This window comes from Pinus tabuliformis, chromosome 1_1 (assembly GCF_031772625.1).
Source record: "Pinus tabuliformis cultivar Carrire ecotype Pingquan chromosome 1_1, CPIR1, whole genome shotgun sequence".
Classification (NCBI taxonomy): domain Eukaryota; kingdom Viridiplantae; phylum Streptophyta; class Pinopsida; order Pinales; family Pinaceae; genus Pinus; species Pinus tabuliformis.
The window spans coordinates 782,697,002-782,724,059 of NC_142297.1; the positions used below are offsets into that span (position 1 = coordinate 782,697,002).

The window sequence follows — 27,058 nt, forward strand, 5'->3', positions numbered from 1 at the left end:
CACTTTACTCAAAAGCACCATGTCAACCACCAAGACCTATGAGCAAGGTGATGACCAGTCTTCTTCTACAGAGGTTGAGGTACAGCTGAGGCCTCGTAGGGGGGCAAAGGTGGTCATCATAAGAGAGAGGAGCCCACCTCATTGGCAGAATTGCAGGTCTGTCCTTTGGAAGTGAATTGCTTTCGGTATATGTCATGTTTTCAGTTTTGCGAGAGGCTTGCTCAGATCCAGCACCACAGGGAGTTGGCCCGCTTATTTTTTTTGCACCTTCATGATGGGCAGGTCACTCTGGCAGGAGTGAACTTTGTGTTGTCTCCGGAAGTGATTTCAGAGGCTACCGGGATACCAAATGTGGGTGAGGTGTGGCCCAAGCGCAAAGTGTTGGATTTTGTTCATTTTGAGCCATATGTCATGCCAGCCTTCATGAGACACTTGTCGGGGGTCTTTCCTTTCAGATTTCTCTGGAGGGAGTATGCTCCGATCTTGAAACTCATCATGCATTACTTTACATGTGAGGGCAGGTTTTCACAGGTGTACTCTTATCACATCCGCCTGTTGATGCACTTTACCCGAGTGAGGATGATGAACATCCCGGTTTTCGTCTTCCAGAATATTCAGAGAATGGTGCCTATGTTACAGAGGAAGACCCCAGCCCAGCAGTTTAGGAGTTTATGTCACTATGGTCTCATCCAGCTCATTGTTTCCCATCAGTTGAGTCAGCAGGGCATTCCATGGGAAGAGTTCATCTCCCATGAGTTCTTCACAGCGCCACTACAGCCACAGCCGGAACCAGAGGTCATTTATGAGGAGGGAGGTCCATATCACCAGCCCGAGATCACTGTTCCGAGACATGTTGCTTCCTCACCTCAGGTCACCTACCAGAGAGGCCACAGGGCCTTGTTTGCAGCAGCTCGACGAGTACTTTCTCCACAGCAGGTGGAAGGGGTCTCGTCATCATCTTTAGGGCAGTGAGTGTTATCTCCACACCGGGTGGAAGGGGCCTCGCATTCTTCATCAGCAGAGGCAGTGCGAGAGGGCAAGCAACCCATGGTTGAGGATGAGAGAGCCGGTGATACACATGATGATTTCATTGACCTTGATGTCCGCTCTCCTTCTTCAGATTTTTATGAGATTATCAGACAGAGAGAGGAGGAGAACCTCGTGTTGCAGCAAAAGCTCCAAATGGCTCAATGGACCATCACTTATCTGGAGCAACGCAACAAGCAATTAGAAGAGGAAAAAGAACTTGATGAGCTATGGAGGATCCGCAGTGATCGAACTTTGAACCGTAGGAGGCCCGGTGACCCATTGCCTGCTGACCGGGAGTCTTTGCTCATTCAGGAGAATGCTCGCTTGGAGAGGCTGTTGGAGAAGGCCAACCAGGACAAGAGGCTGCTAAGGAACATGACGAATCATTATTGGGTGAGGATGCATGTTTGCAAGGCGAAGATGAAAATGCTCCAAAGAAGGTTGTCTGAGGCCCGCAAGAGGAAGAAGAAGACCAACCCACTCCGTATCTTGGTCGAGGCTTCTCTCACTCACCATGATACTCATTAGCCTCTTCCTAGCAGCTAGCACAAGAAATTTTGAAAGTTTTGAGGCATTTTTGGCATTTTTGGGAAATTGACAGGTTTTGGCCTTTTAACGGGTCTCACCCCGCGCGCGACCCTACATGGGGGCAACTCAAAACGGGGAAAACTCAGCATTTTTGGATTTTTCATGCAAAGTTACACCTACCTGTGGATGGACTTCAGTTTTTATGGAGATTTTGGCCTCCAAAAGGTCAAAATACATGCAAATTTTGACTTTCTGCCCCTATTTTGAGTTGCAGAAATCTGTCTTGGGAGAATTTAGTTTTGAGGGGTCAAATCAACTCCAAATTTCAAAATTCCGGTGGGGTTGGAAAGTAGACTCGTAGACCTTTCCAATGAGCTATCGTGTACCTTATTTGGACACCGGGACGGCCCCCAAACAGGCCTCTCAATGTGCGCGACCCGTCAGGGAATTTTGCCTGTTTTGACCAGTTCGGCTAGAAAAACACTGTTTTCACTTGGTTTAATGTTTTCGGCATGTAAATGATGGATTTTTGTGTAATTTTCATGGCTCTATGATGCTTTTACTCTCCTTGATTACTTCTAGAAGATTCTTGAATGTAAATGGTAAAAATTTAATGCATGGATAAGTTTCCTAAGTTTTAGAGGCAAGTTGTTTTGACTGCCTATTATCTGGTGCTCAGTTTAGAATTAGTTGAAACAGCTCCTAGGAAGCTGAGCTTGACCCCTAGAGGTGGGTAAAGGAGTTAGATCATCTATATTATGCCTTCTCTTGCTCATTTTCATGGTTGGACTCTTGAGGGAGAAGCTCCTATTGTATATTTTACTTGTATCTCTGCAATTTGAGGAAAAGGAAGACCAGGGTTTTGCAGACATCATTGGGATTCTTGTGGACTCTTGTGTTGATGGTGTGTTCTCTTATTGTAATTGTAAGTGTGTTTATGTGTTCCATATCTTTCTTTACTGCAGCTTATTAAACAAATGAAGTGATAAAGTTTGAATTCATGCTTGCCATGCTCAGCTTTCAAATTTGCTTAATGTTTATGTTTTCCACTGTCTAGAGAGGATTCAAAGTCATTGTTTGCCCTATTTAGCTTCTCTTTTTTCTTCCTTGATCATCCATCTCAGCTAAAGGCATCAGCACAAACTCCTACCTTGCCCTAAAGACCCACCTGCAAAACCTGAGCTCAATCCCCACACCCTGAATTGCACTCCCTCCAATTGCCACCAAAAACCCCAAAAACTTTAAATCAACCCTCCTTATCAGTTTACTAGCCTAATATCAGTGTTTCTAATTGGTCAGCTCATCCTATTGAAAAATCCACCGAGTTTGACCGGAGAGAGCCTTCTCCTGCCCCGTAGGGCTAGCTACGAGGCTAAATGGTTTGATGTAGCCTTGAGGTTTACCTTTCTCAGCCTGAGGTGAAATTTCAAGCGCTAAAAATTACATCAGACACCATTATTTACGACGATCCTTGGATTGTCCCATCTGAATCTGAGATAGACTCATTTGGTGATGCTATGTCTTTGAGTCCATATGAAATTTCTTATGAAAGATTGATTATGTGATTTTTGCCGAAGATTCTCTAACAAGCCTTCATGTCTTTTACCGACTCGCGTTCAACCCAAATCGACCAAATGAATGTGGTCAGTGAAGAATCACTTTTCATATCAACCTCAGAACGGATAGTGTTTCCAGAAGTCGTGTCATCTGACGAGCAACTTCGCGAAATCCTAAGTGTAGACGATCTACCATGGGAAGATCTTCATCATAGATCTTCATTTTTACCTGAGGATGATGCTTTTGAAAATGATTTTTCATCTATCTTTACCGCTGAATATGTTAAAGACGCTCAGAATCCAATGAAACATTCTGATTCGGAGTTGAATTTAGGGAATATTTCTCGCACTATTCCCATTGACATTTTAGTGAAGCCCGGAATTGAGGAAAACATTCATATAGGTGCCTCATGTACAGAAGATGAAATTCAAACTTACAAGGCCCTATTCCAAGAATTTCACGATGTGTTTGCCTGGTCTTACGAGGAAATGCCAGGAATCGATCCTGCCATTGTTGTTCATGAAATAAAGACCTACCCGGACGCTAAACCCGTCCGGCAACGGTTGCGTCAGATTCACCCTCGAAAAGAGGCTGCGATTAAAGCAGAAGTCGAGAAGATGTTGAAAGCAGGTTTCATTTATCCAATCCCGTTAACGGATTGGGTATCGAATATTGTTCCGGTTAATAAGAAACAAGGAACAATAAGAATCTGTATCGACTATAGGTATATAAATCGAGCTTGTCCAAAAGACAACTATCCTACGCCTTATATCGATCAAATTATTGATGATTGTGCCGGAAGTGAAATGTTTTCCTTTATGGATGGTTTTTCGGGCTATAATCAAATCAATATTCTACCTGCCGATCAACCAAAAACGGCATTCATTTGTCCATGGGGGACATTTTCTTACTGCAAATTACCTTTCGGGCTTAAGAATGTCGGAATCACTTTTCAACGGGAGATGTCTTACGCATTTCATGACATCAAGCACATTGTGCAACCGTACCTCGATGATTTGCCTGCTCATTCTTTACATCGAGTTGATCACCTTGTCCACTTACGAGCAATCTTTATGAGGTCTAGGCATTATCGTATTCGGTTGAATCCTCACAAGTGTGTATTCTGTATAGAAACGGGTCGATTGCTGGGATTTGTTGTTTCAAAAGCCGGCATTCGCGTCGATCCCTCGAAGGTCGAAGCTATCATCAAATTGCCTCCTCCTTCGAGTTTGTGCCAACTCCAAAGTTTGCAAGGGAAAGCGAACTTTCTACGCCGATTCATTCCAAACTACGCCGAGGTCACTAAAGTTTTTACACGGTTGTTGAAACAGAACGCTCAATTCTTTTGGGACGAGATTGCCCAACAATCTTTTGATGCACTTAAACACGCGTTGACCGATGCACCGTTGTTGCATCCTCCCAACTACAACCAGGACCACTTCTTATACCTCGCATCTTCGCATTCCACTATTGGAATGGTGCTAGTCCAAGAAGATGAATTCGGAACGGAACATGTGATATATTATCTTAGTAGGACATTAAACCCCACTGAGCTAAAATATTCGCATGTGGAGAAATTGGCCCTGGCAGCCGTTCAAGCTGTCCAACGTTTTCGTCACTACATTCTTCTCCGTAAAACTACAGTTATTTCAGATTGCAACCCTATGATTTATATTTTGACAAAACAACTGCTAGGGGGAAAGTACTCTAAATGGATCGTTATTATGCAAGAGTTCGACTTGGAGTTTGAGAAGTCCAAGTCTAAGAAATCCTTAGTTTTTGCGGAATTGATGTGTGACCTCCCGCGTGCTGACACAGAAACTATGGCAGAGGAGTCCATTGCAGACGAATTTTTGTTTCTTATCAGTACTTTAGATCCGTGGTACGGGGATATAATCATCTATCTCCAAACCCAAACCTTTCGGCCTGAAGCTTCAAAGTCGGAACGTCGAAAAATTCGGTTTCAATCCCAGCAATACAGAATTATTGGAGATACACTTTATCGCCGGGGGACAGACTTAGTTTTTCGACGTTGTTTAACTAACGAAGAGGCTGAAAGGGTTTTGAATGATTGTCACTTTGGAGCATGTGGCGGTCGTATGTCTGGGTATGCCACAGCTCAGAAGGTGTTGCGCGCTGGCTATTTATGGCTGTCCATGTTTAAAGATTGTATCATTGCGGTCCGAAAGTGCCACAATTGTCAAGTGTTTGATCGCAAGATACGCACACCACCTGCTCCTCTCCATCCTATAATTTCCGTTGGTCCTTTCGCCAAATGGGTATCAATTTTATTACTTGTAACCCTCACTTGGCCAGGGGGCATGCGTATATCATCCTCGCGGTTGATTATTTTACTAAATGGGCCGAGGCGATGCCTACATTTGACGCAAGCGGCAAAACAGCTGTCGTTTTCGTATTCAATAACATTATAACTAGGTTTGGTGTCCCGCAAGCAATCATCACTGACCATGGGAGCCATTTTCGAAACATCATGATGACTGAGCTTACAAGCCAGCTTGGTTTGCGCCACGATAGCTCTACTCCTTATTATCCGCAAGCCAACGGTTTGGTTGAGTCTATCAACAAAGTTCTGGTTATCATGATCCAACAAATCATTGGTATTCATCGGTCGAATTGGCACAACATGTTGTTTTCCGCGCTATGGGCATACCGAACTTCAGTGAAAACTTCAACACGGTTCACTCCTTTCCAGCTAGTTTATGGTTTGGAAGCTGTGTTACCCATTGAATGCAAAATCCCAATCGAGACTCACGCGAAGCGAATGAAAGCTCAGTATGATAGAAATGTAACCCCTCGAAGTTTTTCGGAGGGATACCTAGTGCTATTATATGATCAAGCTAACGATAAACTAGGTGCTGGAAAATTCGTTCCTATGTGGCATGGACCCTACATTGTAGAGCGAAAGCTAGCAAAAGGGGCCTATGAGCTAGTGGATTTTGATGGGGACTCTTTGGGTAAACCCAGAAATGGACTTTACCTAAAGAGGTATTATGCTTAAATGGTGGGTATGGAGAATTTTAGTTAGGTTAGGTTTTCTTTCTAGCTAGTATGTTTTTTAGTTTAGATAGTGTGCTTAGCTTAGAAAGTGTGTTTTTCGTCGTTATTCTGGCTTATCTTGGTTTTACTCTTGATATTGCAGATGTCGACGCCTCTCCAAACGTACATTGGATTTGCCGATGGTGCTTGTCGTAGTACACAGAATATCTCTTCCGCAGCTTGGGTTATCTATTCGCCCTCTGACGAGTTAGTTTCTATGCATGGGGTGAGCCTCGGTCAAACGACGAACAACATTGCAGAATACAGTGCAGTGGTTGAATTATTGTCTGAATCTATTTCATTTGGAATTCGACGTTTGATAGTGAGGTTAGATTCTGAACTCGTTGTATTACAGCTTAATAGAGTATATGCCCTTAGAAATCCTGTTTTATTAAGGTTGTTTTTGAGAGTGCGCCTCTTGGAACGTGAATTTGATTACATTGAATATCAGGATATTCCAAGGTCTTTAAATACATTAGCAGATGCAATTGCTTCTCGAATGTTGGACAGAACTTTACGATAATCATGCAAGTAAATTTAAAAAACATTTCATCACATATGATAAACAAAATGAGCCGGTAATAATGATATATATATAGATAGGAGTGTGTCAAAAAATATACATCGTCTTCGATCATAGGTTTAAAACACCTTATGATCGGCAAAATGATAAGTACAAAAAACCAAAAATGTCATATGTGTCTACAAAAGTGACTAGCCAATCACTGGTGGTGCTCTCTATACGAGACCACTGCCCGCACTACCCTACACAAGAACCTCCTAAAAGGTCCTGGGACTGCGACCACATAGCGCTGAAGTCGAATGGGAATGTCATCTATGGTGGTCTCTGGTATATCCGTCGTCAGATGCTCTAGATCCTGTTCCAGCTCGGCTAAGGTCTCTGCGGCCGCATCCTGTGGGGCTGGTGCTGGTACAGCTGGTACTCTCCTTTCAAAAGCCCGGAGGTTGGCTGGATGTCGTGGACCTACATCTGCATTTTGAAAATTTGTGCTGTCAGTTTTGAGGACGATATATAAAAATAAAAAAAATATACATAATTTAAAAAACCTGTGAAAAATGAAATACCTCTGTCGTCCCACTGTTCTCCCTGTGGAATAACCATGTCCGGATCATTCCGAAAATCCATTCCGGCATAAGGAAAGTCCTGAATAGCAAAGACCTGGCTCTCTAGCCAGTGAAAGTAACCATCAGGAAATCGAACAACTGTTGCACCCTCATCAAGATGCCGAGCCATTACCGCAACCCATCTCGTCAACTTAGGCTCCCGAGGAGCCCCAACTGAACTGTAAGATGCTAGGGGACCAGCATTGGAACTCTCTCTAGGGAAAAGCTCACGACTAAAGGCCCATATCCAAAGGTCTTGATTTGTCCTCTCTTTTCCCTAGTTAGTTGGCCCTTCAAATTAGCCAACACAGCATCGCACCAGTTGAAAATGGTGCCTTGGAAGCAATCTATAGCCATCCGCATTTGGGACCCGGTGGCATGGTGCAAAGCAGCCGCGCCGCAAAGTCTGGTAACAGTAAATGCTATCACCATAAGTTCAGGACGGGATATGTACTTGATTTCTATCCCCTTCTCCTGGTTTTGATTGTTGCACCACTCTAGTCGGAGACTAGCAAGGGATTGGCCACCCGGCCTAGTCCCGAATAGAGAGAGGTGCTCGCCCCTGTTAGGCAAGCCAGTGAGAAAATATATGTCGGAGGACTCTATCTCGAGCTGGTGCTCTCCGATGTAGAAACATTGCTCCTGAATGTTCCACCTTTCAACCAGCCACTCAAGGAATGGCACCTGGCCCCTCATGCTAGGTATGGCCCAGTATTTATACAGTCCGCATGCTTTTAATGCATCAATGGAAGGTTGATGACCTATCGCGGCCAAATAAACGTCCTCGTGCTCAATTTCACGCCAATCAAGCATGGTGTGCTCCCTGCACATCATAAAACATCTGTTAGAATCCATAAAATTTTAAAATTTTGGTTCATTTTGGAGAAATGAGGGTTTCAAAATGCGTTTTGCGGGGTACGCACCCCGGCTTTTAGGGACAGAGCGTCTGGACGCAGCTTCCCTTAAGGCCGGCTGCGTACCCCTGGTATTTTCCCCATTGAGAAAATATCGGGGTACGCAGGTCAGCAGTGCATGACCTGCGTACCCCGAAGGGCACATCTTGAAACCCCAAGACCCCCAAAAAATCAAATAAAAACTTAAAAATGAATTTTAAACGGATGGAAAGCAAGAGAAGGATGTTGTAGAATACCTGATGAGACGGCGTTCGATTCTGACGGTCGGATTCTCCGCAACGACCACAGGAAGTTTTCTTGTCAAAATCCCTTTTCTCAACCTCAACAGTAAAATGGTAAAATGACATGGTAAAAAGTCTTTTTATAGGTTTTTTGGATGAATGAATGCTAAGTTTGTTTATTTTTTACCATGAAAGGACATTTTCCAATGTATTTTTACCCATCTTAAACATGTATGAGTAATGTGTCGTTTTTGTGCAGGACAAAAGGACTTTAGAGTAAAATCATCATTTTTCACGAACCAAAACATCAGAGTCATCTTTTAAGCTCTTTTCTGACTCCTAAAATATGAAAAGATTGTCGAGCGTTTCTTTTACACTCTTTAAAATGGAATTAAAAGACGGTCCCCTTATAGCTCTTTTCTGACCGTAAAAACAGGAAAAGATTGCCGGGTTTTTGTCGTTTCAAACTCGATACGGAAATAAAACGACGTGTCCTTGATCGCTTTTTACTTTTCAGGTCAGAGACATTAATCATGAAAGTACTCCTTGGTCGCAAGATCAAGCGGTTCTCCCAGGTATTATTTTATACTTTTTCGGGCTTGGGGGACACAAATTTACGAAAAAGGTCAATCTGGAGTCTTCTTAAGTTTTTCAGACTCTCTAAAATTGAAAAACGCCGAGTTTCTCCTATACTGGGCTCGTTAAAATTTCACAGTAAAGGACCTGTTCAATAACAAACAGGAACGAACCACTCCTTCCTAGGGTTCGAATCAAAACTAGGTTGGACTCATCCGAAGGATGAGCTTATAATCAAGCATATGTTATCCTCCTTAAGCTTGTTAAAAATAAAGAGGTACTTGCCAAAAATGGTGGGGGAAAAAGAGAGAAGAATGAGCCTATTTGTTATCTTTTGTTACAGAAGAACCTTATCACCGCTCTTGAACAAGACACTTTCCGTTCACCTGGGTTGGGAAATCCTTTGCCTTAAAAGTTGATCAAACCACTTTGGAAAGTCTTCAACCGTTTCCGGGTATTAATTTTGGGTCAAATCGTAACCAAACCATTTGTCGTGTCGTTATGTGTTCAAGAGGTCTCTGCAAATAAACTTTCATCTGCAAAATACTTTTCATCCATTTGACCATCCCTGAGTCAGTCCTTACAGCAACATTTCTTCAACTTGAACAATGATTTCGTGTTGTGGGCTTGCCTGCAACGGGTCACTTTCTATCGACATCAGCACACTATCTAGAGAGATGACTTAGAAATCGTCAGTACCTTGAAGTCTGCATGCATCAATGGTAGGTTTCTCGCCTTTGACGTCAGTTTACATCATTGAATTTCGATCGAAGGATTCCGTGAAATGTTCAACATCAACTCATTCATTCACATCTCATGGATTGTACTGGGTACTTTGAGAATCATTGACATTACTGGTGGTTTCTCTCACACTTGTTAACAGTTTACATCATCGACTGGTAATCAAGTGGTTTCTACCATGTTCGACATCAACTCATTTATTCGCATGGCTAGAATCATACCAATTCGGGAAGTAGAAATGAAGACCCTGGATCTAGTTTCCACCATCCAGGCTGCGAGGAGTTTTGTATTCATTATCTAGTAGACTAATCATAAACAGATGGCTGCGCCCATAATGTGTCTACAAAAGTCTATGATTATGATGTACTGCAAGATCATTCTTGTATCAGAGTAGTTAGTCTGTTAGTTAAAGTTTTGATCTGAGTATGGGAATTCCTACCTCAGCGATGATATAATATTATACATGTATTTTTTGTTGAAAATTGCAGGTTCTGACAGGCTCTCCACGAGATAATCCTTGAAATGATAAAGCGCTTCACCCTTCCTAGATAATACAAAACCCTAATCTACTACAGGCTTCGCACTTTAGGGGGCAATCTGTTACACTAAAAAATGTCACCATGGCTATTTACAGTTAGTATGGCTCTATCAACAGTCATGCTATCCTCCTGGGCAAGTCTTATGCCTCTGCTTTCCATGTCAAACTCGAAAAAGAGAGAAAGTCTTTGTAAATGTGTTTATCTCTGGGTACGCAGATTTTCTCGGCCTTACCTGCGTATACGCACCTAATGTTCACAAAAAATACGTACTTGTACACTCTGTATGTAAAGGGGTAGGTGCGTACCCCTGTAAAGGTCAAAAGGCGCAAGTTTCACTCCAAAAAAGTTACTTGTGGTCATTTCTAGAGGCTTCTAGAAGTATGTTTGACGTGTATGAAGCGCCTCCAGATGGTTCATGTACCCCTACCAAAGAGGAACTTATCCCATCAATAAGGGAGCTATCCCATCCAAAGATGGGATTATCCCATTGATGGTGGACCTGATTAACTTCCTCTTGAGCACTATAAATACAGGCATTGGGCCAGAAGGAGGAGAGGTTGGAAGCTAAACATTTCTAAGGGTAGATGCTGCTAGAATTAGGACTCCCATTTAGAAGCTTGTGAGGAGAGATTGCCATCTTTGCTTGTTCTATTTGGAAGTGGGTGAGCTTTGTCAAAGTAAAGGAGAACTCTTGATGGACCCTGGGAGGGACTTGCACAACACCAAGGCTCAGGTTGTAATTGTTCCTTTTGTTTCCTATTAATGCAAATGAGTCCATTCTTCTCAATAACTTGTTATTTATGAGTTGTTTCATGTACTCCTTGGTCTATGTGTTAAATATGTTTTATTTTATGAGATTATCAAGTGCTATTTAATCGTTTGATTATTAGTGAATGCAGGTTTCGAAGTGAAGGAGGAGCTCATCCGGGTCAGCGAGGCTGGACTGCTACAACAGCGTTGGACTACAGGTAGGATCTAAACACTTGATTTCTTATATAGTAAATGCATGTTTAGAGAAGGATTGCTCTTGTTTGTCTTGTTTGTCACTAGAGAGTCTTAGGCTCCTAGGGAGGTTGGTTGTGTCCGCACTATCGACTCTTTCCGCCTGACACTATGTTAAAGTAAAAATGAGTTATGGGTGGGTCATTTCTTCTTATATAGACAACTTATAAACTTACATTGAGGGAATTTTACCATTTTTTCCTTGAAAAAAATAAGGTTGGGGTCAATTATATTATTTTATTATTCTAATCACCTTCTTTGTAGGAGTTTGTCAATTTCTTGGTCTTTATAGATGGAGTATTTTCATATTTTCATTATCACAATGGCCCTGAGGTGCATTTTTCTTTAGCTGGCATGTAGGGGTAGGTTCTGTATTACCTTCATTGGGGCATAAAGCCACCCTTGCCATTTATTTTTAATATGCCTTAGGTATGATCCCATCAATCTATGATATTAACCTGTCTCTTGTTGCATGTTATAACTTGTATTTAGAGCTTTCCTATACATGGATTCCCTAAATTAACACCTGTTTTTCATGTTGGTTTCCATGCAATGTTATTTTCCCATTTTACAATTCTTCCTTTTGGCCTACCATGACATAGAATATGAGCCTCATTTACTCTTCTTTGTCATCTTTTGTCTTTACCCTACAAGGATTCCACCCATTTATACTTTGTGATTGCAACTATATTTAGCCTTATTTATGCATGTTGATAATGATTGGTCATATTTCACCATTTTTGTAAAATCATATTTGTCCCATTTCTTTCTTTCACTTGGTGTTATTACCTTTCCTAAAGGGGTCACTGCAATGAGTGGTCTCCTTTTCTAGCCTCCCTGCTTCACTTTTCTTAGGGAAGTTATGTATGATTGGAACTAGTTTCTACCATTTATACCATTCATTCCTCCAGGATGAGCTTCCTTGTTTTCCTTAATATGCTCGTTAAAACTTGAAAGACATTGATCATCCTTTTATCTCCTTTTCAATCATTTTAAAACTAAACAAAAAAGAAAATATTGAGATTACTTGTATTCTCTTTTGTGCTAATTAAATTATGGATAATAAAAGGAGAAAATGGAAGGGATATCATTTTCTTGATTTATTAGTGAAAATGGAAACGTCAGTCACATCGCCCTTGAACATGGCACATGTTGCATCATTTCCTCATAACCATTTTTTAGCTTGCCTAGGACTCATACCATACATATTATGTTTTCTACTCCTATGGTTACTCACTCTTCCAGTCATTATGGAGCATGCTTCTGATTCCTTATGTGTTTTTGTACAATCTCTTTTGATGTTCATTAGTTAATGTTTCTAAGTAACTTTTTGTGTCATGCCATTATATGTTTAGGGGAAATCTCAGCCATTTGTAGTCCTTGTTGACCTTTTTGTGTCAATCGCCCCTATGTCAATTGTACTTCATGACTTCATCCTTTGACACCATCTCTCAATTTATTTTTTGCTAATTGGTGAGTGATACATTAATGCCCTCCAATAAATATTCTCCTATTGACTCCAACTCATTATCTAGGAGCTTGATCCAAGATCTAGTAATACGTTGGAGCTTGCAGACCTAAATGGAAGGCTTCCATACGATCAATACTAGGTTTCCCTCATTGACTCTTGATCGATCGAGTTCGTGTGTGTTCAACCTTTGCTCATTTATTCATACTTAGTGTACTGTGTTGGGTACCCTGGGGTCCATTTTCATCATTAGTGAGCCCCCTTATGTTTGTCAATGATATACCTCAATGACAAGTAATCATGTAGTTTCTACCATGCTCAACATCAACACATCTATTCGCATGATTTACATTCGTACCATTAGGTTGTGCAGAAGACCTTAGGTTTGGGACATTTCACTCTTAAATGGAACCCTTCCTGAGATGCATTGGAGCTATGTATCATCTTATGTACTTTGAGGATTATCTGTGACGCCTCCCTTCTAAGTTTCCATAGTCCTATTGATGTATACTGTGACATAGATCCATGTTTTATTTTCTAGTGGCTATGATCTTCTAGTTTTCCACATGGATCCATTATGTATTCCTTGTGGTGATGTCCTAACATTTCTTTTCATGTATATGCAATGTGTAGTTTGCATCCATGTTCAGTTTCTATTTATGAATGAGTATGGGTATGCCCGACTAGGGGATGGTATAAGTAAGGTTGAAACTTCAATATTTGAGTTTCTCCTTTAGTCCTATCTCCTTCGTTCCCTTTTGAGCTATATATTTTTGTAATTCATTTTATCCATCATTTTATCTTCTAACGTCATGCATTATGGGGTATCTTCTATAGCCTATTTTACCCACCTTGAGTCAGTGAGAGAGATCTTTGAATTGTTGACCCTGATGCGTATATTTTCCTCTTATTTTTTCCTGTTTAGCAACAAAATTTCCCCCAAGACACAAACATATTGTGGTTAGAATTTATCATGTAGTATACATTATAGCAACTCAAACTCTCCCTACTCATAGTTTGGATACGACTTTGGTCAGACTTCTATATTTTATCATTTCTAAGGAGATCAACTCGACCTACTTATTCAGGATTTTTCTAGGGGTAAATTATTGTGGAAGTTTCCTAACTTATCGAACCCCTATATGTCCAGATACATCCTCTCAAAGAGTGCAAAATATAATCTAACCCTGTCAAGAGGAGAAGAGTTATTCATAATTATAGAGAGAGCTCTATTATGTTTTTTCCTAGAGACTATTATGATCTTAGAGGTAACCAAGACTGCAAGTTGAGGAGGAGTGGTCATATGATGATGGTATTTTATTTTGGCTTATTAATGAAAATTTTATTCCTTTCTCATCATATAAATTTCTCTTGTCGTATTCTGGTTATACATTATAATTCGATTATGTTCGTGCTAATGGATTGTGTAGGGTATTTGTTTCAATAGATATTTTGTTTGCATGTGTGTAGGTTCTCAACATTAGAAATCGGGGACTAACGCCTTCTAGTGGATTAGTCAAGCTAGCAACACCAAATGACAATCTCTTTAGTTTGAAAGTACACTCTATTTCCATACTTTGTAATTTCCATGTTGTGTGCATGTATATGGGATTGGTCTAGTTGCACTTTCTTCCACACACCATTTGACATATTTTGGGAAACATCCATGGAGAAATAGCTCCTTGTATCATATTTATTTTTGGTACAACAATACTCATAATATTTTAAAAATTAAATCCCTTATCTTCCTACCATTATGGCTATCAACAAATGACCTTTCAAATGAAATGGAATCATTATGCCCTTTTCTTATTTTTCCCATCATTCACATATTCATAAAATATAAAATATATATCCATATCATCCAAGCAAATTTTCAGTTAAGGGAACTTCCATCTTATGCCATTTTCACAATTGTCACCTTGTTGTCCATTTTTTTCATGTAGACCTAGTCATATCCCCTTGGCTAATATGTTCTCATCATCTTCCCTCTAATGCAATTTATCAGATGCATAAAATTTAATTAGGGCATTTAACTTCAATTTGGGTTTTACTCAATTCTTTTCCATGAACTTATTTCCTCTCCTACACCCAATGAATAAAACCAATACCAAACCACAAAGGAAACAAAGAGAAAAATAAAAAAAAAGGAATAAAAACAATAACATATGAAAAACAACACAAAGCAACATCGCCATGCTCAAAGTCAACAAAAGTAAAAGGAAAATGTGTAGCCAACAACAAATAAATAATTGAAAAATATATCGATTTTCAACACATCACACATTCCATATTTACTCCAATAAGGACACTTCATACATGCACAAGATTTTAATCATAGTCTTCCCCAAAGGTCTACAACAACTTTAAGATCCCAAAATTCCTTTCAAATAGTTTGAGAGGAACTTTTAAATATTTTAGAGAGCTTGATAGTGAGCTTCCCAAATTCTTAAACATAGTAGATAACAAAAAATTTATAAGAAGATAATAAGTTAATCGTAGGTGATTTTCAGGGCCCCATTCCTGAGCATAATGGAAAACCTGCAATTCACCAAGAAGAAAATGATCAGAAAATCAAGCATTCATTAGCACCATAGGAAAACAATATATTTGTTCAAAAATGATTAGACAGTGAATCATACATTCTTTCAAGAATGACACATGACTATACATTAGTCAATAACATAAAAAATACTACAATAATCCATAATCCAACAATGAATAAACCATTATACTCATATGAGTGTGTTAGATTAGTTGTAAATTGAAGGAAGTACTTCAACTCTGAACCTAACCATAGGCTAGACTCACTGTAGTCTTTTGTGTAGCTAAACACCCTCAAGCTAGATATAAAGTCTATGGGGATGCTTTTCTAAGAGAATCACACCAATGGTTGGGTAATAACAATGTAAACTTTGAAACGGGAACTGATACTGTTACCCGTTTTGTAGAGGTGGCAAAAAAATGACCCGATTTTCAAAAGTGTTGATGCAGAATACACATGTTTTTTTAAGAACATGCTTTTTGGAACTTTAATTTTTTTCATGTGCATTAAGTGGGTGAGGCTCGGTGAATGGTAGTGTTTTTCATCCTGATTTTAAAAAGTGTGTATTCTGCATCACACCCTTTTTTTAAAAGACCTATTTTTTGACTTTAATTTTTCTAGTGTGTGAAATGTAAAAAATTATTTTCTAAATTTGATAGTTTTTGAAGTCGTCATTATATTCATATTTTCTTGTTCTCTATCTTAATTTTTTTTTTTTTTTTTGTGGGCTTTTTATTGTTTTGCGTTTTTAAATTATAAAGTCGATAGTTTGAATTTTAGATAATCTACATATTTAGACATCTTTTCAACCCCCTTAATTAATTTTTCAATCCACATGAAATAATTGTTTCTAAAAAACAACATTTTTTAACAATGGACATAAAAAATAACCATTTTTAACATAAATATAACAAAAAAACTAAACGTTTTGATAATTTTTTGCTAGAATTAACATGTCAAAATCACAATTTTTATACAAAAATATTAACTAAAAATGGTCAAATAATAGTTTTTTTTATGAATTTCATGTCAAAAAGATAATAATAACTACTTTTTTTTCAAAAAAAAATGATTAACTTAAAAATCAATGGGAAAATCACAGTTGTGCTCTCCCCCGCCCACCCCTCCACCGCCACCGCCCCCACCCACCCCTCCACCGCCACCGCCCCCACCCCGCCCACCCCGCCCACCCATCCCCCGCCACCGCCACCGCCACTGCCCCCCCGCCCACCCTGTCCACACCCTCCCCGCCCACCCCTCCCCCTCCCTGCCCACCCCTCCACCGCCATTGCCCCCTGCCCGCCCACCGCCACCGCCCCCTGCCCGCCCACCCCGTCCACCCATCCCCCGCCACCGCCCCCTCCCCGGCCCCCCTGCCCACCCCTCCCCGCCCACCCATCCCCCACCACCGCCCCCTCCCAGCCCCCCTGCCCACCCCTCCACCGCCACCGCCCCCTCCTCGGCCACCCCTCCCCCTCCCCCTCCCCCGCCCCCTCCGCGGCAGCGGCACCCCCGGGCCGCCTCGCCCCGCCTGACTGGCAGCGGGTCGATTCCGAGGTCGACCCGCCGCCGGTCAGGTGGGGCAGGGCGGCCGGGGGGTGGCGCTGCGCGGATCTAGAACACATCTACCCAAATCTTCAAGTAATTTCGAATCAAACAATGAATACTTTATTCTCCCACCTTCACATGCAATTGTTTTATTTCTAGACGCACGTTAGGAGGGACAATGTTGAAAATGGATCCACCTTTTTTAAGAGTTGATCTAGTCTATATACTCGTCGCACTTCATTTTATCCCATTCTCTTCTCTTAAACTTCTATTTTCATTCCTTTTTTTCTAGTTTGTTTCCTCCTATTTGAATTCTCTCCTGCATCCCCCTAGCAACTTCCCCTGAATCCTTCTTCTTATTCCAAGAATGGAGGTGAGACACCTCTTTAGTCTTCCTAGTCAGAATTTGCCTCCAAAATTTCTTAGGAGCTAGCTTAGAGAGGTGTAAGAGATTCCCTTGTCTTTGACGAATGTATTGCCTCTTTTTCCTTTTAGTTAGGGCTTTATATATTTTTATCTTGTCCATTTTAAGACATTCATCAACAACTTCCTTAATTGCTCTCCTCGCACTTTTACACTCTTTGTCATACCATGGATTGGTTTCGCTATTTCTTTTATTATTTGATATAGGAAAAATAATTTGCAAAATTTGATAACTAATTCTCTAAATCCCTTTCCAAGACTAACACTTGAAAAATCAATTAGGTAACAAACATGTTATTAGATAGAACTATTTGTTTCTTTATTTCACCAAACCAAATTGAAAAAATAATTTTATAAATTAAAAATCAATAATACAATCTTAGAAGCAGTTTAAACCTATTATTATAATCATGATGTGAAATTGAATAGCTAGATTCTTAGCACATCTAATATTCTCTTTTATTCTGCTATCAATGATATCATATTTTCCAACGTTTGATACATTGTGCAAGGCCTATCTATATAAAAGGATCATGAAATACAAAAAAAAGGAGAACCTTTTCCCACGAGCATGTGTGTGCTTGAAGGAGTGGAAATGCCATTATAATGGCTTATTTAGTGCTTCAAGGACATTATTATAAGAATGTATGACTCGTAGATTTTGTCTAAGTTATATAAAGGTCATAATTACTCGCATCCCATTCTAAGAGCCTCTCTAAAGTTTGAATTTAAGAAAGCACTGCCTCCATTTATTTATGTAATGAGCATATATGGAGTACACCAGTAGAAGGTATGCTTTTCAAAGTTTTTCAATTTTTTTTTCCTTTTCAGGAACAAGATCATCTCATCTGTGATTTCCCCCATTGGTAGCCCTCTCGACGGAATCCTTAATCTTGAAGAGGGGCAATTACTTGAGTATTTTTGGCTCAACTTGCTCATGGGCTGAAGAATTTACATCTTTTTGCCAATTTTCTACTGCAATTTTGACTACATTTATCTGATAGGAACCTTCATAACCATCCTTTCTACATAACTTTGTCACATTGCATATGTACATTTTCATTTGAGCTACAAAAGGTTATGTGAAGGTAATGGTTCTATTATTCTACAATTTTATATGTTTTTCTTACAAAAAAAAAACTAATATGTGAATATTACATAAATTGACAAATTTTGTAGCTCCTTTGTCAATCTATAGAATAATAAATGGTTAGTACATATCTTCAAGGAAGAAAGTCAAACCAAGAATGTATACAGATGGCAAAAGATGGAAATATTGTGAAACACCTATCTATCACATTAAATAAGTGATCGAGTCATCACTATGGCATTTTCAAAGCCACAACCAACTAGTCATGTGCCATAACATAATGATAGAGTATATGAGGATTGTTACATCAAAGAATAACCAACATTAGGTGAGCATGATATCTTCTTGGGATCAATAAATTTTGAATAATAACACATTAATAAAGTATGTGTTCATATGAACTCGGTGAATCATAACTGAGGAATAGGTATTTGAATATGAAAATTAGCAGTAGAAAACTTAATCATCATTTTTTCTCTAATCTATAACATTTTAATCCTTAAGGGTGTTATCTAAAAAACAATAAATATTGATCTCACAAGACAAAGTAAGGGACACATAGAGATATTGAGTCTTAAACTAATATATGGCTTATTTTATTTAATATAATCTTAGACCGTTGATCTTTTTCTTCCATTACACATTCATGAGTAATTGAGATCACTTAGAGAAAGTTTCTAAGGCTTGTGTAATTAACTATAGGTCTCCCTAACAATACATATGAAGTTGTTGTTGGGCCCGCGGTTTTGTCTGTTTGGTGTGCGTCCATCTGTCATTTTGTTTTAGATGTATTCTCTGGTGATCCATAAAGTTAAAGTCAATTTGAATTGATATGATTTGTTCATCTCGTCAGTTCTGTACCAATTCAATTCGGAGTTTACTCTTTTTCTATTCGTTTCACCAATCTATATCATGTCTAATTTGCCGATGAGGAGGAAGACGAAGATTCACTAGAGTTCGAGACTGGGTTCGGCAACATTGTAGTTGTAGACAATCTCCCGGTTGTCCCTACAGAGAAGTTTGAGAAACTCGAAGGTGTTGTTCGCAAGATCTTTGGGCAGATTGGTACAATCAGGGAGAGAGGGCTTTGGATGCCGATTCATCCCGAAACCCAGAAGACTCAAGGATATTGCTTTATAGAGTACAATACCTCTCAGGTACAACCTAGTCTTGATCACTCCGTGCTTTATTATTTTAATTCATAGAGTACAATATCCTTTAGGTACAAGCTAGCCTTGATCACTCCTTGCTTTATTATTATTATTATTATTTGTTTAATTTTTTTTAATTTTTAATTTTTTTCAAGAACCAGAGGCTTCGTACTTTTACTTGCAAGTGTCTGGGAAGTGTTCCTCAAAGTTCTAGAATTGCTACTAGTTTTGTAGATGGCCAAGCTGCCCTATCATTAATATATCGGCAAAGATTAACTGATGCTTTTATTGGCTTTGCGGCAAGTTTATATTGAGACTATTAATTCCTTATAGAATCTTTAGAATGTTACCATTTCTTATTTTTATAGCACGTTTGTTGTATTCTAGGTTGATACCTGTTGGTGCATTGCAAATATCTCTCTCTTTAGTAGGAGCGTTCGAATAAGTTTGAATGCCATTTTGTCAATCTTGTCTTCCTACTCACAGTTCTTCATAACACAATTTTGTTGTTTGCGTGACGCAGGAAGCACAAACAACAAAAGATCAAACAAATGGATATAAGCTAGACAAATCCCACGTATTTGCTGTGAGCATGTTTGATGATTTTGATAGATTTATGAAAGTATCAAACGAATGGATTTCTCCAGAAACGAAGGCCTATACACCTGGGGTAAGAGTCATTATCTGTTTACATGACACTAAGCTATCTATGAAAGTGAGCATTTTGGATCTATAAGAGTTCAAAAAATATCGAACATTGAACTATATATGAGAGCAGAACCCATCAATAATATATAATTTATTACTTCCAGACAGAACTGTTGATTCTTGGCTTTCTACGATCGAGCATCTCTATTACATTAACACGTCTAACACTGCTGAGTTGAATTCGTATAAGTTTGTTTTTGCTTTTGGTAAACATTGTGTTGTTACTTGGCAGGAAAATTTACAACAGGCTAACAGATGAGAAAGGACGTGATCAATTTGTTATAATTTGTTATCCGTGCGAACACTGACACAGAAGTTTATTGGAATGATCCTAGAAACTATACTACAGAACAACTTCATCCGATGGGTCATAGTCCAGGAAACAAACAAACGATCATGACGGGTCGATTCCGGGAATCGACCCGTAGCTCTAGTGAATACATATTCGTTGTGCAAGCTTTTACTGGAAGACGAAGATTGGCTGGAAGTGGATTCCCCTGATTCCACATTGCTAGACGCTAATCTCGAATACGACACACATGCTGCCTCTGAAGCTAGCATGCTCTATCCTGAGGAGCCCCAATACAACTTCAACTGTTGGGCCGAGCGTGGATATTCGTCCTCGTGTTCATGTGATAATGAATCTCCGAATTACCTTGTCCATGAAAATTATTGGGCAAATGGTTCAATGCCATTGCTGCTGAGCACCAATTTGTTATCAGAAAATACATCTATGGCGATACAATGTCATGGCTTGGAATCTTTCGCGCTTTATGATCTTGGTTTGGCATTGAACGAGGACAATGATGTCATTTCGATAGAATCTTTGAACTCTGACCAGCAATCATGTGAGATGAGTACAACCTGTAATGCTATGGACCAAAAGCGAAAGATGGTTGATCTGGATATATCAGATCACGAGATTTCTCATGGAAAAAGATTGTGTACAGGGGAACAATCAGTGGGATTGTTGTCTCAGACATGCAATGGTGGGCAAATAGCCGGTACCAGTGACAATAGGTCTGAGCCGATTGGGGGCTCTTCAGATCGTGGTATTGGCATGTCTAGTAAGTCACAACTAGCGGGTATCACTTCAATCGCACCACGCGCTAGAAGGTGCTCTGCAAGCAATCCGCAAAGCCTTTATGCGCGGGTAATTAAACTAATAACCTGCTCTGAAGTCCCACAGTGCAGTCATACGTTTTGAATATTTATCAATATAAGATGCTTGAGCTCATGTTCTAACCTTTTTTATTTCGTTCTACAGAATCGACGGGAAAAAATCAATGAAAGGTTGAAAATGTTACAGTGTCTTATTCCAAATGGTACCAAGGTATGAACTGCGTTTAGGGTCAAGCACTTAGGTTTCGCTAGCTCTGAGTTCAATTGCCTTTATCTGAGAAACGAACATGCATCCGGTTTGTGATCAGGTTGATATCAGTACAATGCTAGAGCAGGCAATTGATTATGTGAAGTTCATGCAGCTCCAAATCAAGGTGAGTGTAAAGTTCTGGAGTTCCAGATCCATTAAATTTTAAGGTATAGAGACAGATTTAAACCTAATCTTGATAATGTCCGTTTCTGTACTACAAGTTTTTGACGAGCTGTTACTGATGAGTAATGTTTTTTGGCGTAGCTTCTTAGCTCCGACGAGCATTGGATGTACACGCCCATTGCGTTCAATGCAGGCATGGACGTCCAGGCAGCTTTGGGCCTCAATTCGACCATATAGAGATGAGCAGATCGTTAGCTCAACCATGAATTGTCTGAGAAAAGTTGAAGCTGATTCTACCTGCAATAGGAAGAGACTCTGGCTGAAAATAGATGTCTGCCAAAACCGTATTTTTGAGCCTTCTAATCCAACAAAATAGGTAGCAAGTGCACACTGATAATTAATATTTGTTTTTTTTTGGGCACGGACGAAGAGTGCTGAAATTCATGGAGTTACGCTGACCATTAATACGATTAATACCATATATGTACCGTTTTTGGGTATTACGAACAGTATTACCCTCCCTTGTCTTCAAATCTTTTCGCTTTCAACCAGTACAGTATATATTCTATGTATTCCGATTCTATATCTGAAAAAATATCTGTCAGTTTCTTCGATTTTAACCTCTTCAAATTGTCGTCCTTTTATACTACATTTGTAGCATGTACCTGGCGGTCTTTCATAATGCTTACCCACTCTATCATATAATGTGAGCAGATACATTAGAAATGTGAAATTTGATATCATAAATTACTGGGTTATTTTTAGGTAATTAATTGCAGTCCAATGGTTAAATGTTGAGGATAAAAATGAATTTTTCATTTATAATTGAAAAATTTGTAAACTACAATCTATCTATATGACTGCATCGGTCCCAAACAGGCAACAGAGTGTACTCCTCCCTCACTTGTCTAGATATCTGAAGTATCAGAAACAGAGTCCTATGAAGCTATAAAATCCCTAGCAGATCTCAGACAACGACCAGACAATTTGATAGCACATACCATACAGATTCCTCCTGCTTCATCTACCGGCACATGCGAACGAGTTCCAGCATTGAGAAGTATCCGGCTACTTATAGATCGCTTGATTACAGAGTTCTCACCAAGGTAACTGCGTATTAATTAAAAAAACATGGGTTTCCTTTTTATGTAGTACTCCAGTTGTATGTTAATTCTTTTGGAATGCAGATTTTTTGGCATGGTCAACTGTTCTGCAGCCATCGACGGCTGTGAGCGCACCCATAGGTTTGGCAGTTGGTAGAGAGAATAGAAAAGTGCAGACGGTAAAAGCTTGCACAACGAATATGTATTCACTAGAGCTACGGGTCGATTCCCGGAATCGACCCGCCGCCGGTCGGGCAGCGCGGGGGTGGCGCTGCGGTGCGCAGCGCCACCCCCGCGCTGCCCGACCGGCGGCGGGTCGATTCCGGGAATCGACCCGTCATGATCGTTTGTTTGTTTCCTGGACTATGACCCATCGGATGAAGTTGTTCTGTAGTATAGTTTCTAGGATCATTCCAATAAACTTCTGTGTCAGTGTTCGCACGGATAACAAATTGATCACGTCCTTTCTCATCTGTTAGCCACTGTTGTAAATTTTCCTGCCAAGTAACAACACAATGTTTACCAAAAGCAAAAACAAACTTATACGAATTCAACTCAGCAGTGTTAGACGTGTTAATGTAATAGAGATGCTCGATCGTAGAAAGCCAAGAATCAACAGTTCTGTCTGGAAGTAATAAATTATATATTATTGATGGGTTCTGCTCTCATATATAGTTCAATGTTCGATATTTTTTGAACTCTTATAGATCCAAAATGCTCACTTTCATAGATAGCTTAGTGTCATGTAAACAGATAATGACTCTTACCCCAGGTGTATAGGCCTTCGTTTCTGGAGAAATCCATTCGTTTGATACTTTCATAAATCTATCAAAATCATCAAACATGCTCACAGCAAATACGTGGGATTTGTCTAGCTTATATCCATTTGTTTGATCTTTTGCTGTTTGTGCTTCCTGCGTCACGCAAACAACAAAATTGTGTTATGAAGAACTATGAGTAGGAAGACAAGATTGACAAAATGGCATTCAAACTTATTCGAACGCTCCTACTAAAGAGAGAGATATTTGCAATGCACCAACAGGTATCAACCTAGAATACAACAAACGTGCTATAAAAATAAGAAATGGTAACATTCTAAAGATTCTATAAGGAATTAATAGTCTCAATATAAACTTGCCGCAAAGCCAATAAAAGCATCAGTTAATCTTTGCCGATATATTAATGATAGGGCAGCTTGGCCATCTACAAAACTAGTAGCAATTCTAGAACTTTGAGGAACACTTCCCAGACACTTGCAAGTAAAAGTACGAAGCCTCTGGTCCTTGAAAAAAAATTAAACAAATAATAATAATAATAAAGCAAGGAGTGATCAAGGCTAGCTTGTACCTAAAGGATATTGTACTCTATGAATTAAAATAATAAAGCACGGAGTGATCAAGACTAGGTTGTACCTGAGAGGTATTGTACTCTATAAAGCAATATCCTTGAGTCTTCTGGGTTTCGGGATGAATCGGCATCCAAAGCCCTCTCTCCCTGATTGTACCAATCTGCCCAAAGATCTTGCGAACAACACCTTCGAGTTTCTCAAACTTCTCTGTAGGGACAACCGGGAGATTGTCTACAACTACAATGTTGCCGAACCCAGTCTCGAACTCTAGTGAATCTTCGTCTTCCTCCTCATCCTCACTAGTGGCAAATTAGACATGATATAGATTGGTGAAACGAATAGAAAAAGAGTAAACTCCGAATTGAATTGGTACAGAACTGACGAGATGAACAAATCATATCAATTCAAATTGACTTTAACTTTATGGATCACCAGAGAATACATCTAAAACAAAATGACAGATGGACGCACACCAAACAGACAAAACCGCGGGCCCAACAACAACTTCATATGTATTGTTAGGGAGACCTATAGTTAATTACACAAGCCTTAGAAACTTTCTCTAAGTGATCTCAATTACTCATGAATTTGTAATGGAAGAAAAAGATCAACGGTCTAAGATTATATTAAATAAAATAAGCCATATATTAGTTTAAGACTCAATATCTCTATGTGTCCCTTACTTTGTCTTGTGAGATCAATATTTATTGTTTTTTAGATAACACCCTTAAGGATTAAAATGTTATAGATTAGAGAAAAAATGATGATTAAGTTTTCTACTGCTAATTTTCATATTCAAATACCTATTCCTCAGTTATGATTCACCGAGTTCATATGAACACATACTTTATTAATGTGTTATTATTCAAAATTTATTGATCCCAAGAAGATATCATGCTCACCTAATGTTGGTTATTCTTTGATGTAACAATCCTCATATACTCTATCATTATGTTATGGCACATGACTAGTTGATTGTGGCTTTGAAAATGCCATAGTGATGACTCGATCACTTATTTAATGTGATAGATAGGTGTTTCACAATATTTCCATCTTTTGCCATCTGTATACATTCTTGGTTTGACTTTCTTCCTTGAAGATATGTACTAACCATTTATTATTCTATAGATTGACAAAGGAGCTACAAAATTTGTCAATTTATGTAATATTCACATATTAGTTTTTTTTTTTGTAAGAAAAACATATAAAATTGTAGAATAATAGAATCATTACCTTCACATAACCTTTTGTAGCTCAAATGAAAATGTACATATGCAATGTGACAAAGTTATGTAGAAAGGATGGTTATGAAGGTTCCTATCAGATAAATGTAGTCAAAATTGCAGTAGAAAATTGGAAAAAAGATGTAAATTCTTCAGCCCATGAGCAAGTTGAGCCAAAAATACTCAAGTAATTGCCCCTCTTCAAGATTAAGGATTCCGTCGAGAGGGCTACCAATGGGGGAAATCACAGATGAGATGATCTTGTTCCTGAAAAGGAAAAAAAAATTGAAAAACTTTGAAAAGCATACCTTCTACTGGTGTACTCCATATATGCTCATTACATAAATAAATGGAGGCAGTGCTTTCTTAAATTCAAACTTTAGAGAGGCTCTTAGATTGGGATGCAAGTAATTATGACCTTTATATAACTTAGACAAAATCTACGAGTCATACATTCTTATAATAATGTCCTTGAAGCACTAAATAAGCCATTATAATGGCATTTCCACTCCTTCAAGCACACACATGCTCGTGGGAAAAGGTTCTCCTTTTTTTTGTATTTCATGATCCTTTTATATAGATAGGCCTTGCACAATGTATCAAACGTTGGAAAATATGATATCATTGATAGCAGAATAAAAGAGAATATTAGATGTGCTAAGAATCTAGCTATTCAATTTCACATCATGATTATAATAATAGGTTTAAACTGCTTCTAAGATTGTATTATTGATTTTTAATTTATAAAATTATTTTTTCAATTTGGTTTGGTGAAATAAAGAAACAAATAGTTCTATCTAATAACATGTTTGTTACCTAATTGATTTTTCAAGTGTTAGTCTTGGAAAGGGATTTAGAGAATTAGTTATCAAATTTTGCAAATTATTTTTCCTATATCAAATAATAAAAGAAATAGCGAAACCAATCCATGGTATGACAAAGAGTGTAAAAGTGCGAGGAGAGCAATTAAGGAAGTTGTTGATGAATGTCTTAAAATGGACAAGATAAAAATATATAAAGCCCTAACTAAAAGGAAAAAGAGGCAATACATTCGTCAAAGACAAGGGAATCTCTTACACCTCTCTAAGCTAGCTCCTAAGAAATTTTGGAGGCAAATTCTGACTAGGAAGACTAAAGAGGTGTCTCACCTCCATTCTTGGAATAAGAAGAAGGATTCAGGGGAAGTTGCTAGGGGGATGCATGAGAGAATTCAAATAGGAGGATTCTCATAGATATGGTTGCGCTTAGTTAAAAAACAACCGTGCATATTCATTGAACCCTTATGCTTTGGAACAATACAAATATTAGGATTGGATAAGTTCTTTAGTGATGCATACGCCCTTTGGTTGGAAGTCCTCACATGTATAGTGTATTTCAAGACCATATTACACTTCATGGACTCTTAAAGACTATTGTAATATATTGTATTTTATTATATGATACTGTGAAGGATGCCTCTTAGGTCAACAATGGTCCAAGCAACATGTTTTTCAAAAATTAATTGTATATATTAAATTTGTTATTTATTATGTGAATGTTTGAGCAACGATATCTATATTTGGTCGAGCTCTATTATTTTGTCTGTACTCCAATTATATATAGTTAGCATTATAGTTTTGATGAAAATTTTAAGGTGACGTTAGGTTTCCTTCGCATCCCCGACTACA

General features: G+C 39.0%; 3 protein-coding genes across 3 annotated transcripts in view; 2 read left to right on the top strand and 1 right to left on the bottom strand.

Annotated features, from left to right (window-relative positions):
* LOC149216324 (eukaryotic translation initiation factor 3 subunit B-like) overlaps window positions 1-20,492 on the top strand; it is a 147,583-nt gene extending 127,091 nt beyond the window's left edge. Inside the window, exons 2-4 of the mRNA XM_089389908.1 lie at window positions 19,296-19,520; window positions 20,038-20,184; window positions 20,455-20,492. Coding sequence (XP_089246034.1) covers window positions 19,296-19,520; window positions 20,038-20,184; window positions 20,455-20,481 — 399 coding nt within the window. The 3' untranslated portion in view covers window positions 20,482-20,492. The remainder of the gene's footprint in view (window positions 1-19,295; window positions 19,521-20,037; window positions 20,185-20,454) is intronic.
* A 463-nt stretch (window positions 20,493-20,955) lies between these two features.
* On the top strand, window positions 20,956-21,954 carry LOC149216325 (uncharacterized). Its single transcript, XM_089389909.1, has 4 exons — window positions 20,956-21,375; window positions 21,490-21,555; window positions 21,653-21,718; window positions 21,859-21,954. Exons 1-4 carry the CDS (start codon window positions 20,956-20,958, stop codon window positions 21,952-21,954), a joined length of 648 nt encoding a protein of 215 aa, XP_089246035.1.
* A 19-nt stretch (window positions 21,955-21,973) lies between these two features.
* LOC149216326 (eukaryotic translation initiation factor 3 subunit B-like) lies at window positions 21,974-24,490 on the bottom strand. Its single transcript, XM_089389910.1, has 4 exons — window positions 24,233-24,490; window positions 23,588-23,734; window positions 23,191-23,317; window positions 21,974-22,050 (listed from the first exon to the last, which is right to left on the bottom strand). Exons 1-4 carry the CDS (start codon window positions 24,296-24,298, stop codon window positions 21,974-21,976), a joined length of 417 nt encoding a protein of 138 aa, XP_089246036.1. The 5' UTR covers window positions 24,299-24,490.
* Between the last annotated feature and the right edge of the window lie 2,568 nt (window positions 24,491-27,058).

Excerpts from the sequence above, each read along its gene's own strand:
- LOC149216325 (XM_089389909.1), top strand. The coding sequence starts at position 20,956 with ATGGCGATACAATGTCATGGCTTGGAATCTTTCGCGCTTTATGATCTT. Across the intron at positions 21,376-21,489 it reads CGCAAAGCCTTTATGCGCGG|AATCGACGGGAAAAAATCAA; the intron begins GTAATTAAACTA and ends TTCGTTCTACAG. Across the intron at positions 21,719-21,858 it reads TCATGCAGCTCCAAATCAAG|CTTCTTAGCTCCGACGAGCA; the intron begins GTGAGTGTAAAG and ends TTTTTGGCGTAG.
- LOC149216326 (XM_089389910.1), bottom strand. The coding sequence starts at position 24,298 with ATGCCGATTCATCCCGAAACCCAGAAGACTCAAGGATATTGCTTTATA. Across the intron at positions 23,735-24,232 it reads TAGAGTACAATACCTCTCAG|GAAGCACAAACAGCAAAAGA; the intron begins GTACAACCTAGT and ends TGCGTGACGCAG. Across the intron at positions 22,051-23,190 it reads AGAACAACTTCATCCGATGG|ACATCTATTTTCAGCCAGAG; the intron begins GTCATAGTCCAG and ends CGGTTTTGGCAG.